Source organism: Heliangelus exortis, chromosome 4, assembly GCF_036169615.1.
Source record: "Heliangelus exortis chromosome 4, bHelExo1.hap1, whole genome shotgun sequence".
Taxonomy (NCBI): Eukaryota; Metazoa; Chordata; class Aves; order Apodiformes; family Trochilidae; genus Heliangelus; species Heliangelus exortis.
Window position 1 is genome coordinate 42264903 of NC_092425.1, and position 10840 is coordinate 42275742.

The following is a 10840-nucleotide window of genomic DNA, read 5'->3' on the forward strand; positions in this document are numbered from 1 at the left end:
GGAGACTCACATCCACTTTTCCTTTGCAAACTGCTCACCACAACTGCTGGGGAACCTGGAACACAGCTTCTGTATAAAAAAAAAAAAAGGCAAAAAAAAAAAAAGAGACAAAAAAAAAAAAAAAAGAGACAAAAAAAATAAAGAGAAAAAAAAAGAGACAAAAAAAAAAAGAGACAAAAAAAAAAGACAAAAAAAAAAGAGACAAAAAAAAAAAAGAGACAAAAAAAAAAAAGAGACAAAAAAAAAAGAGACAAAAAAAAAAAAGAGACAAAAAAAAAAAGAGACAAAAAAAAAAGAGACAAAAAAAAAAAAGAGACAAAAAAAAAAAGAGACAAAAAAAAAAGAGACAAAAAAAAAAAGAGACAAAAAAAAAAAAGAGACAAAAAAAAAAAAGAGACAAAAAAAAAAAAGAGACAAAAAAAAAAAGAGACAAAAAAAAAAAAGAGACAAAAAAAAAAAAGAGACAAAAAAAAAAGAGACAAAAAAAAAAAAGAGACAAAAAAAAAAAGAGACAAAAAAAAAAAGAGACAAAAAAAAAAAAGAGACAAAAAAAAAAAAGAGACAAAAAAAAAAGAGACAAAAAAAAAAAAGAGACAAAAAAAAAAAAGAGACAAAAAAAAAAAAGAGACAAAAAAAAAAAGAGACAAAAAAAAAAAAGAGACAAAAAAAAAAAGAGACAAAAAAAAAAAAGAGACAAAAAAAAAAAAGAGACAAAAAAAAAAAGAGACAAAAAAAAAAAAGAGACAAAAAAAAGAGACAAAAAAAAGAGACAAAAAAAAGAGACAAAAAAAGAGACAAAAAAAAGAGACAAAAAAAAGAGACAAAAAAGAGACAAAAAAGAGACAAAAAAGAGACAAAAAAGAGACAAAAAAGAGACAAAAAAGAGACAAAAAAGAGACAAAAAAGAGACAAAAAAGAGACAAAAAAGAGACAAAAAAGAGACAAAAAAGAGACAAAAAAGAGACAAAAAAGAGACAAAAAGAGACAAAAAAGAGACAAAAAAGAGACAAAAAAGAGACAAAAAAGAGACAAAAAAGAGACAAAAAAGAGACAAAAAAGAGACAAAAAAGAGACAAAAAAGAGACAAAAAAGAGACAAAAAAGAGACAAAAAAGAGACAAAAGAGACAAAAGAGACAAAAAAGAGACAAAAAAGAGACAAAAAAGAGACAAAAAAGAGACAAAAAAGAGACAAAAAAGAGACAAAAAAGAGACAAAAAAGAGACAAAAAAGAGACAAAAAAGAGACAAAAAAGAGACAAAAAAGAGACAAAAAAGAGACAAAAAAAAGAGACAAAAAAAGGAGACAAAAAAAAGAGACAAAAAAAAGAGACAAAAAAAAGAGACAAAAAAAAGAGACAAAAAAAAGACAAAAAAAAGAGACAAAAAAAAGAGACAAAAAAAGAGACAAAAAAAAGAGACAAAGAGACCAAAAAAAAAGAGACCAAAAAAAAGAAAGACCAAAAAAAAGAAAGACCAAAAAAAAGAAAGACCAAAAAAAAGAAAGACCAAAAGAAAGAAAGACCAAAAGAAAGAAAGACCAAAAGAAAGACCAAAAGAAAGACCAAAAGAAAGACCAAAAGAAAGACCAAAAGAAAGACCAAAAGAAAGACCAAAAGAAAGACAAAAAAAGACAAAAAAAAAGACAAAAAAAAAAGACCAAAAAAAGGACACAAAAAAGGACAAAAAAAAAAAAAAAGAAAAACCCCACAAACACCCCCCCAACAACAAGAACAACAACAATAAAGGCAGGAGGCAGAAGTGACCAACTGCAGCTCAGAGCAGTTAACAAATAACAGCACTTGGTTTATTTTGTTCTCAACAAGACTCAGTAAGCTCGTTACCTGCAACCAAACTACTGCACATTCCCAAAGGAAGCTTCCAGGTGCTGAGCCACAGGAAGAGATCTTCAGGTGGTACAGGATTTGTATCATACAGAGTACACAATAAATTACTATCTACATGCAACAATACCTACAAAAAAGTTACATACAATGTAAAAAAATACAGTATTTTCTGCTCGGTTTTTTTGTTTTAAATTTTTTTCTGTACAATTTTTTTTTTTTTTTTAAATTTACATTTTTATATACATTTTTTGTAAACTTTGTGTTTTTATAAAACCCAAATCACCTAACACTTAGGAACTCACAGCACCTCTCTTACCTCCCTAAAACAATGCTTGCATCTAACAAAACAGCTCGTTGGCTCCTTCATTTCTACTTTGGCACCACCACACTTCACACCATTTTTCTCAGCTAATGAGTCTGCTTGCTCTACCTAACCACAGTATGGAGAAAAAGCAACCCTTACTTCAACTTGTGCTTCAAGAAAAAAGTTCAGAAAAAAAACCCCATTACACCAACTACTTCATCAACATCACATTTACCTGATATTACTGCATAATAGCAACTTTTCCTGCACTAACTGCTTTACACCAGCATGCAAACAAGTCTGGTTATGACTCAATCAATAACATGGATACACTGCAAAGCAACTACAAGGGTTAAATACTAAAAGGAATGTAGACTTAAAGGTTAAAATCCAAGCTAATAGTATGGATTGACATGTTAAGAGTTAAAATTCTAAGCCCACTGAAGTCCAGGATGTGAATTTCAGTGTGAAAACATCTGTATGAAAGAAAATAGGAAATTACTCCCTGCCACAGACTTGGTACAATCCTGTAGTGAAAACCAGGATTGACTAGAAGCCACCTGCTTGCCATGCATATTCCTTTGTGAAAGAGGGATTCCTGAAGCTTATGAAAACCAAGCTTTAAAAAAATAAAATAAAATACCTGCTTGGAGTACACAACTCAAGAGCTTGCTAAAAAGGAGCACAGCACATAAAATATTAAAGCAGTGTCAGTATTTGGCCCATTTGCCAGTAAATTGTCTCAGCCTGGTGCTCTGGATACCCATCACTCCACACCACCTGCTCAGCCCATGGCATCTAATTAATTGCAAACAAAAGTGGAGATGCCCTCAGGAGGACTCCAGCCCAACACCCTGCTCAAAGCAGGGTCACTGCTCAGCTCCAGCTGGGGGTTTTGTCCTGTTGAATCCTGAGAAACTCCCAGAACAAAGACTGCACAGCCCCTCTTAGCCCACTCCCAGGACTGACTGTCCCCACAGAGCAAGCTTCTTCCAATTAACTAAGAAATTTTAATTTCATGAATTTCATTTCTTTTTAATTTCATGAAAACCTCTCGTTCTTGCTCAACCCTTCTCTGTCAAGACCCTGAAATCCTCATCTCCTTCACAGCCTCCTCTTAAGACACCCAAAAGGCTGCTGTTTAACCCCACTTTCCCTCAGAAGGCCACTGGGCCAGGATGAGGAAGCCCACTTTGCTCAGCCTCTCCTCACAGGTCTGTTCCCCAGATTACTCAGCCTTTTGGGCAGAATTCTCTTGGGTTGATGTCTCTAGCTGTAAGCATTTTGGACCACCAGGCACTGCATCTATGTTTGCTGACAACAGAACTACACAGAAAGTTGGTTTTTTTTTTTTGCTAAACTGGGGACCTGATTGGGATATTTTTTTTTTTTCTTCCTTAAAATTACAACAACAAACCCAAGGCAGGCATTCAAAGCATTAATATACCACAGCAGCTCTTGCCTCAATACAGTTCACAGATTACCACCTCATTTATTATAATTATTATTATATTATTGCAAAAAAGTCTATCGTGCATGAAAAATCTCAACCTAATACAATCAGCACAATGCTAAGCCAGACAGCCAAGAGTCTGCCACTTTGCTTTAGGTTTGAGTTCAAAGAAGAAGGTGCCTTCCAGACCACTTGGAGGAGAAGTGCTAAGGCTTTCTTCCCCACTGCTCATGTCTTCACAGGAATCTTCACTAGAAGGAACAGGAGGAAAGGTGATTTAAACAAAGCAAAAACCCCTTGGAAGTGGCAAAGAACTCCTGACTTCTGTGTGCTCTTGCAAGCTGCTCTGTTCCCTCTATAGCATCCCAGATCCAAACTCTGCAGCACCAGGGTTTGAGTCAGAACAAGGTACAATTTCCTAACACCAACCCCTCCTGCCAACTAAGAAACCAGTCAAGATATCAAATATTAATTATTTTACAAGATTTAAATGCTTTGTAACCCCTCCCCCCCACAGGAGTGCCTCCCACAACCCACAAAGCACTTGCACTTTCTGACCACCACAGTGAGTTCCCCATTTTGTTTTTCTTCCTGTTTGAGATGCATTTAACTTCCACCAGTATCTTCAAAAAGCCAGCACTTGTTTTTCAAGTGGCACTGAATCAGCCTAATTAAGAGTTGCTATAGATATTTCCAGAAAATGAGAATTCCCAACAAACTGACCACCTGGTGGAAGTTTTACTAACCTCTCACTTTCATTGAAACATCCACCCTCTGGTATGGTTGGCAGCTCAGGAACACTGTAGTAACTGTTTTGTAAATTCTGAGCTGTACGTCTTGAAACAATCCAAACCAGCTTCCTATGATCAGGCTTGCAGCATTCAGGAGAAGAATAATCTGCTAAGCATTTTGAGACCAGTTCCCTCCAGTAAAGTAAGTCACCATCACTGATCTGAAAAGGAAAAAAAACAAACCAAAAGCATCTATTTAGTCTACTACACACAGGCTCTAAAGATAACCCCTCCCTCCATTTTACCTTCTCAGAAAAAAATTGGAAAAAAAAAATATCAAAAAGTGAGTCATAACAGCAATACCTGTGTCAAAGCTGGGCTGCTTTTGAGGGGGAACTCCTAAGCACCTCCTAGAAAAGCCCACACAGAACTCTGTGTTCAGCTGACAAGTTTGCCTGGCAGCTGCTGGGAATGTTTTCCTTATTGCTTCCAAAGGTAAAAATGAAACTTTACTCATATTCTAGGGTACTATTTCTAAGCCATGAAACTGGGGTAGCTTGACTGTAAGAGTGAAAAGCTTGTTTTAGACCATCAACACCCACACTATGCAGCTGGAAGCTACAAATCCTATGGTTGTTATTTGGGCAAAAAGAACAACCAGCCCAGCAGCCACTGTAGCCTTAAACTGATTGGAAGTTTCTCAAGAACATACATCTAGAAATGTACCAGGCTGCCAAGATGTGCCAAGGATAATTAACTACCTGAGATCATCCTCTACACAGCAGTTTGGTTTTTTTTTTTTTGCTTTTGGCATCCTACCAATGAAATGGTGTTAGTGACACAAGGTGCAGACAGAAGCTTACAGATCCATTTCACTGCTTATTTCAGCTGCTGCCTGAAAGTAAAGATTGTACCCTGACAGCAAGAGTCCCCTGGGTGTAATATTGTACATTTTGGTAACTGCAGCAGTCCCCAAAACAAGCCACAGAAGCAGCATTTACCTTAGAATGCTTCTGAACACGCAGGAGGATCTCCAGCAGCTCAACAGATTTCAAAGTCTGAACTTCCAAAGTGAGAAGGCACAAGGCCAAAACAGATGGCTGAAGGACAAAAAAAAAAGGAAAAACCAAACCACCTCAACACGACATGAATTGAAACCACCTCAGAAGCCAAAGAGAGTTCATTCTACTTACTTTTGCTTTAGAAAAGACCAGACGACAGTTGCAAGCTTTTAGGTGTGCTTCCAATTTGTCAAGATTCAAAACTTCTTTCCTGCAAGACACCCAAGAGAAGCAGCATTTGTACCAACATGGATTCACCTGTCAGGAAGTGAAAACTCAGGAGGTGCCCCCTCTGCAGCCAACGCCAGAATCATTTCAGAAGCAAGAGAAGAGGCAAAGAAAAGGCTGAACACACACACTGTGCAACACACACTCAGCTCCTAGAGATTTGTCAGAGGATTGTGGCATCTTGACAACTGTTTTTCTCTGCTCTTAAATTTCTTTGTGGATGGCTTTCTGTTCATAGAGGTCAGAACCATTAAAACTTGGCTATGATTTCTTTGCTGAACAAAATCCAGAACAAGATTATTTTAAAATAGGAAAACTTCTTAGGTAGCTGTCAGGAGCAACAAGGGAAGACAAGTGGGCAACCAATGTGATTGATAAACAAGCTTCAACTTTATTGAGGGTTCAGGGTCCCATTTATACTCTTTCTGCTAATTATGCCTACGAGGCAGTTACTGATTGGCTACTACTCCCCCACTTGGGGGGATTTTCCACCTGGCCCCACACCTTGTTTACCTGCTACCTTGCTTTTTCAAACTTTGTAACAAAACCACCAAGGACACTGTGTCCTTGCCACCTCTGTTTACCAAGCCACCCTCCAACAGGCAGCCATCTGCCTGAATTTTTAGTTGGATTAGACAAAAACTTCTTCACATAAGGAGAGCATATGGATCTGTCGTGTCACGTCTTGTGTTGCACCAGCCCAACTCACCTTTCTGAGGTATGGCAGAGTACAATAGTATGGTACAAGTGCAAGAAGGTTAAGGCAGTAGTAGCTTTGAATTCAAAGTGCAGCTTCTCTGAAATGATCTTTTCCATCCTTCTGAGGTCAGACACGGTGCATTTACACTGGCTGATGCGGATGAGCTCGGGAGCAGAGGGAATGTTGCACTCCTCCTCCAGCACCCGCGCAGCCAGCTGGAAACAGCAAACCCCAATGCAGGACAAGTGCTTCGGCTTCACCTGGGGATGAAAGGCAGCACTAGCACCACCTCCAGCCCCCCAGGCTCAAGCACAGTGCTTAGCAAACAGTTAACCCACCCCCCCGGGGAGCTGGTTCAAAGGTTCAGGCTTCAGTGTGAAGAGGAATTTGCTTATTTCCACCAGTCCTGAGGTCAGTGAGCTCACACACCTCACACCTCCATGACTGGTTTCGTGTCCAGCAGAGGCAGGGAGGCAGCTCCAGCCTGACACAGCTGATTCACAGCGAGTTCATCAGCTCAGCACCCTCTGCTGAAACTGTTCCACAGCCAGTAAAGCTGCTCCAAGAGGCAGTGCTCACTTACACTCACTTTAAAGCCCCCACAAAGCCAGGCTGAGCCTGTTCCAGGCAGTCCTCTCCCTCCACAACCTGCTCCTACCCCTGTTATTCACCCCCACGGAGCTGCATGACTTCTGGTGCAGCCTCAAGGACACTCAGACCAGAGAACTGATCCAACTTGTAGCTTCCCTGCCAGTTTAGGGGGGGAACAGGTTTAGGTTCAAATCATCTGCCATAAAGCAGCACAAACACACACACAGAAAAACCCCATCCAGGCAACAACCATTCCAGGGCTAAGCCAAGCTTTTAACAGCACCTAGAAATAGTCTGGAACAAAAGCTGGTTTTGTTCTTTCTTAACATCTCCTTTCTTAGTCTTTTGTATCTAAATGGTGAAGACTACAGACTAATCAGGAGAAATAAACCATGCTGCTACTTGCCTATAGAGGTAAAGAGAGACCAGAGTATAAAATATTTAATAAATCACAGCAAGGTAAGCTCATCTTTCATGCAAGAACTTTAAATTTACAAAGGAGGGCCTTAAAAATGTTTCCAGCATAGAATGAGTAAATCACAACCTTCCCTTTTTTAGTCAGATTTCACCCCAAGCTCATGTACTCCCAGCTGACACCACAACAGGTCCCATCCCCCCAAAATACCTTCATAAGAGCTAAGAATCTGTCCAGAATGTTAACAGCCAAAACAAAGGTTTCAGTTGCAAAACCGAAGAAGTTGGTGAGACTCCACAGATCTTCCACCTTGCCATTCCTTTGTCTTGGACACAGAGTATTTTCATTCTACAGCAAGAGAAGCAAAGTCAAAATTATTCCATGGGAGCACTGATGATTGGGACCACTCACTGGCTAAGTCACCTTTACTTAGATCAAAGGAAAGCAAATTCTTTTAATCCAAAGATGCTCCATTTCTCTTAACTTTAAAAAAAAAAGGTACTTAAGACTCAAAACACACCCAAGATTTATGGATTACAGCCAGTTCCCCAGTCTCACTGGAGCAATACCCAGCACAACCACATCTCCAAGTAGGCACTTGCTCTTTTAAGACAGCAGTTACCAAGTGGGTGCATACACAGTGACTCCTGACCTTCTGGGAGCAGAGATGACCAAACTCAGCTAATTCTCCTCTCTGCCTGCAGGTCAATATTTAAGCGACAAGAGTTGTGCTTTCAGCTCCAACAAGCAGACTGCTTTCAGAGACTGCTTTTGTTAAACATTAAGGCCCCTTCCAAAAACCCCACAAGCACCTGAAAGCAAGCAAGCCTGCCCTAAACTCAAAGGAACCCTGGTCGTTCAGGAGGAAATGTTTACGCTTGGGTTATTTATGGCTGTTGAGCACTGAGTGTTTCTAGGTTTGTTTCCCTAAACCTTGCTGGTGAAAAACTGGTTATTTCCCCAGTGATTACTTGCCTAGGGGACATCCAGCTTTCCTGCAGTGCTACCACACACGGCTGCTAAGCTCCCGAGATGAAAATAATAAACTTCTCTTGGCTTTGTGTTCACTCGAAGCTTAATCAATCAATATGAAACGCCTAAATCTTCTCCTTGCCCCGTGGGTCACAGACCTTTGATAGTGCAGTGTATCTTAATAACTACAGATTAAGACAGAACTAAACCCAAAGGCAAGGGGCGTTTATAGATTAAAAAAATAACTTTCCGAAGTTAAGGAAGGGAGTTAGCTTATAGTCTTTCTTACAAACCACGGATTTCTTGCTCTGAGGAGGCCACCCCCGCCCAGCCCCGCTGCCCCCTCACCTCGGGGGCACACTCGATGAGGCTGATGCCCTTCTCTCGGGGCTGGAACCTCCCCTCCTGCTCCAGGTGGAGGTTCAGCTGCTTGAAAAGCCACAGCGCCTCGCTGCTCATCTTCTCCCCTGCCTCCGGATCCTTTACCTTCAGGGCAGACACATCGCGTCAACACCTGGCAGCTGCTTTTCCCCCCCTCCCCCCGGACAAAGGCAGCCAGGAGCCTTCCCATCTCCATCTCCATCTTCATTTTCATCTTCATCTCCATCCCCATCCCCATCCCCTCTTGCCGGAGGCCTCTCAAGCACCCGGGAGAGGAACAAAAGGGGCCCTGACAAACCCCCCCAAGGAGCGGGGCAGCCCGGCCCTGCTGGCACACTCACCCGGGGCGGTGATCAGAGGGCACCGGGCCCTCCCCGCGGCCCTCCCCGCTCGGTTCTTCGGCGGCGGGGAGGGGGAGGCGAGCCCGGCTCCCGTCACCGCACGGACGCGGCTCGGCTCCGCCGCAGGCCCCGCATCCAGGCAGGGCCTCCTGTGCCCCCCGCCCGCGGCGGGCCCCGCTCGCCTCCCCCAGCGAGTCACGGCGATGCCTGAGGCAGCGGCAGCAGCGGCAGCAGCAGCAGGAGCATCCCCGGCCCCCAGCAGCAGCCGCCGCCGCCCCAGCCCCGCATCAAAATGGAGGCGTCGCGCCCCGCCCCGTTGTTTTTGTTCTGCCGGCACACAGATGGCCCCCGCGGAGCGCTCCCGGATAGGCCCGGCCGGTGAGGCGCCGCCGAGAGGGTAAATAGTCCGCTTCCAGTCACGCGCTCTAGGGGCGCTTCCCGAGAGGGCCCGGAGGTCAGGGAATGCCAGAACCACCCCGCGGCGCTGCTATTCGGTGGGAAGCGGGCGGGAGCCGCGCTGATCCAGAGGGAATGCGAGGCTCCGGCGGAGGGAGACAGAGAAGAGCCGCACCGCTCCTTTAAAGGGCCGGGAGAGCGGAGCCCCTGAGGCGGCTGCCGCGGTTTGAAAAGTCCGCCCAAACCCTCCCCTCCTCTGATTGGCCAGGAACCCGTGTTTTCCCCGCCCCTACCGGCGCTGATTGGCCGCCGACTGACGCTGTCTCTCTTCCGATTGGCCAGATCGGTTCTACCTCTGCCCCGCCCACAGCCCCGGCCCTTAGCAACCGTGACAGGGACGGAGCGCACCGGGGGCAACCGGAGCCTGACCGGAGCTGTGCTCGCCATGGCACCCCCCACAGCCCTCCTGTGCTTTTATAAAGGATAAAAATAAACCCTGACCTCCTGCCCCGAGGTTGGGGACGGGGAGAGGCTGAGGGAAGCTCAGCTCCCGTGGGCGGAACACCCGGGTGGGACCTTTCTCCTCACGCTGTTTCTGTGTAGGCCCCTTCTCCTCAGGTCGTTTCTCCAGGGTTTCTCAAGAAGCCCATTTGGATCTCAAAGCTTTTAAATAAAGCCTCAAGGGTCAGATTCACCTCCAGGCCGGTGTTTTCAGAGCTTTTAGGATGAAAAAGAGTCTTCTAAAGCTACTTCTAAAGCTGCTCTTATCAGAGCCGTGGTGTCCGGAGTGGGAATTGGGGTCCCGATGGCTGAGGTGGAAGGGACCCCCGGGGAGCTGTGGCCATCGACCCCCCCGAGCAGATTGCTGGCCAGGGGCTGTATCCAAGAGCTTCCCAACCAGATGCCGAGCTGAACAAGTGGGATCTGGCAAAATCCAATCATTTCCTGGCAGGTTCGTGGGGCTGTTCCGACGTGTTCCGTGGGCTGTTTTTCCTGACAAACGCAAATGTCATCGGACAAAGCCAAGGAAAGCACAGTGACTCCTGGTGTCTCCGTGCTGCAGACAAAGGGCTGTGGGGGTGACTCAAACTGGGTTCTGCACTTCCAGCAAGCAGCAAATGTTTATGAAATGGGGCAGCCTTTAAAAATAAGCTGCCTTTCTACACAACAGTCAGCCAGGTTGCTATGCCAATCGCTATTTCTAGGCACAGCTCCTGTCTGCTATGCCAGTGATGGCAGCCAACAGTTTCTTCAAGTTTATTTGGATGAGAAATGCCCAGGAGCACACCCAATTTTCCCTCGGGATGCTCCTGACAGAGGCCAGCACTCTTCCAGGTACCATCAGGTGATTCCAAGCACCCCCAAACACAGCATTCCTGCAAGCTGACTGAACTGCCATGGCAACCGAGTTTTATCATGTTTT

At 43.9% G+C, this 10840-nt stretch overlaps 1 protein-coding gene across 1 annotated transcript; it reads right to left on the minus strand.

Moving 5' to 3' along the window:
• Window positions 1-1782: 1782 nt before the first annotated feature.
• CCNG2 (cyclin G2) lies at window positions 1783-9463 on the minus strand. Its single transcript, XM_071744133.1, has 8 exons — window positions 9022-9463; window positions 8648-8785; window positions 7538-7675; window positions 6331-6581; window positions 5526-5604; window positions 5334-5432; window positions 4348-4553; window positions 1783-3852 (listed from the first exon to the last, which is right to left on the minus strand). Exons 2-8 carry the CDS (start codon window positions 8756-8758, stop codon window positions 3720-3722), a joined length of 1017 nt encoding a protein of 338 aa, XP_071600234.1. The 5' UTR covers window positions 8759-8785; window positions 9022-9463; the 3' UTR covers window positions 1783-3719.
• Between the last annotated feature and the right edge of the window lie 1377 nt (window positions 9464-10840).

Excerpts from the sequence above, each read along its gene's own strand:
- CCNG2 (XM_071744133.1), bottom strand. The coding sequence starts at position 8,758 with ATGAGCAGCGAGGCGCTGTGGCTTTTCAAGCAGCTGAACCTCCACCTG. Across the intron at positions 5,605-6,330 it reads CTCTGCCATACCTCAGAAAG|GAAAGAAGTTTTGAATCTTG; the intron begins GTGAGTTGGGCT and ends GGTGTCTTGCAG. Across the intron at positions 3,853-4,347 it reads TGTTTCAATGAAAGTGAGAG|TGAAGATTCCTGTGAAGACA; the intron begins GTTAGTAAAACT and ends TGTTCCTTCTAG.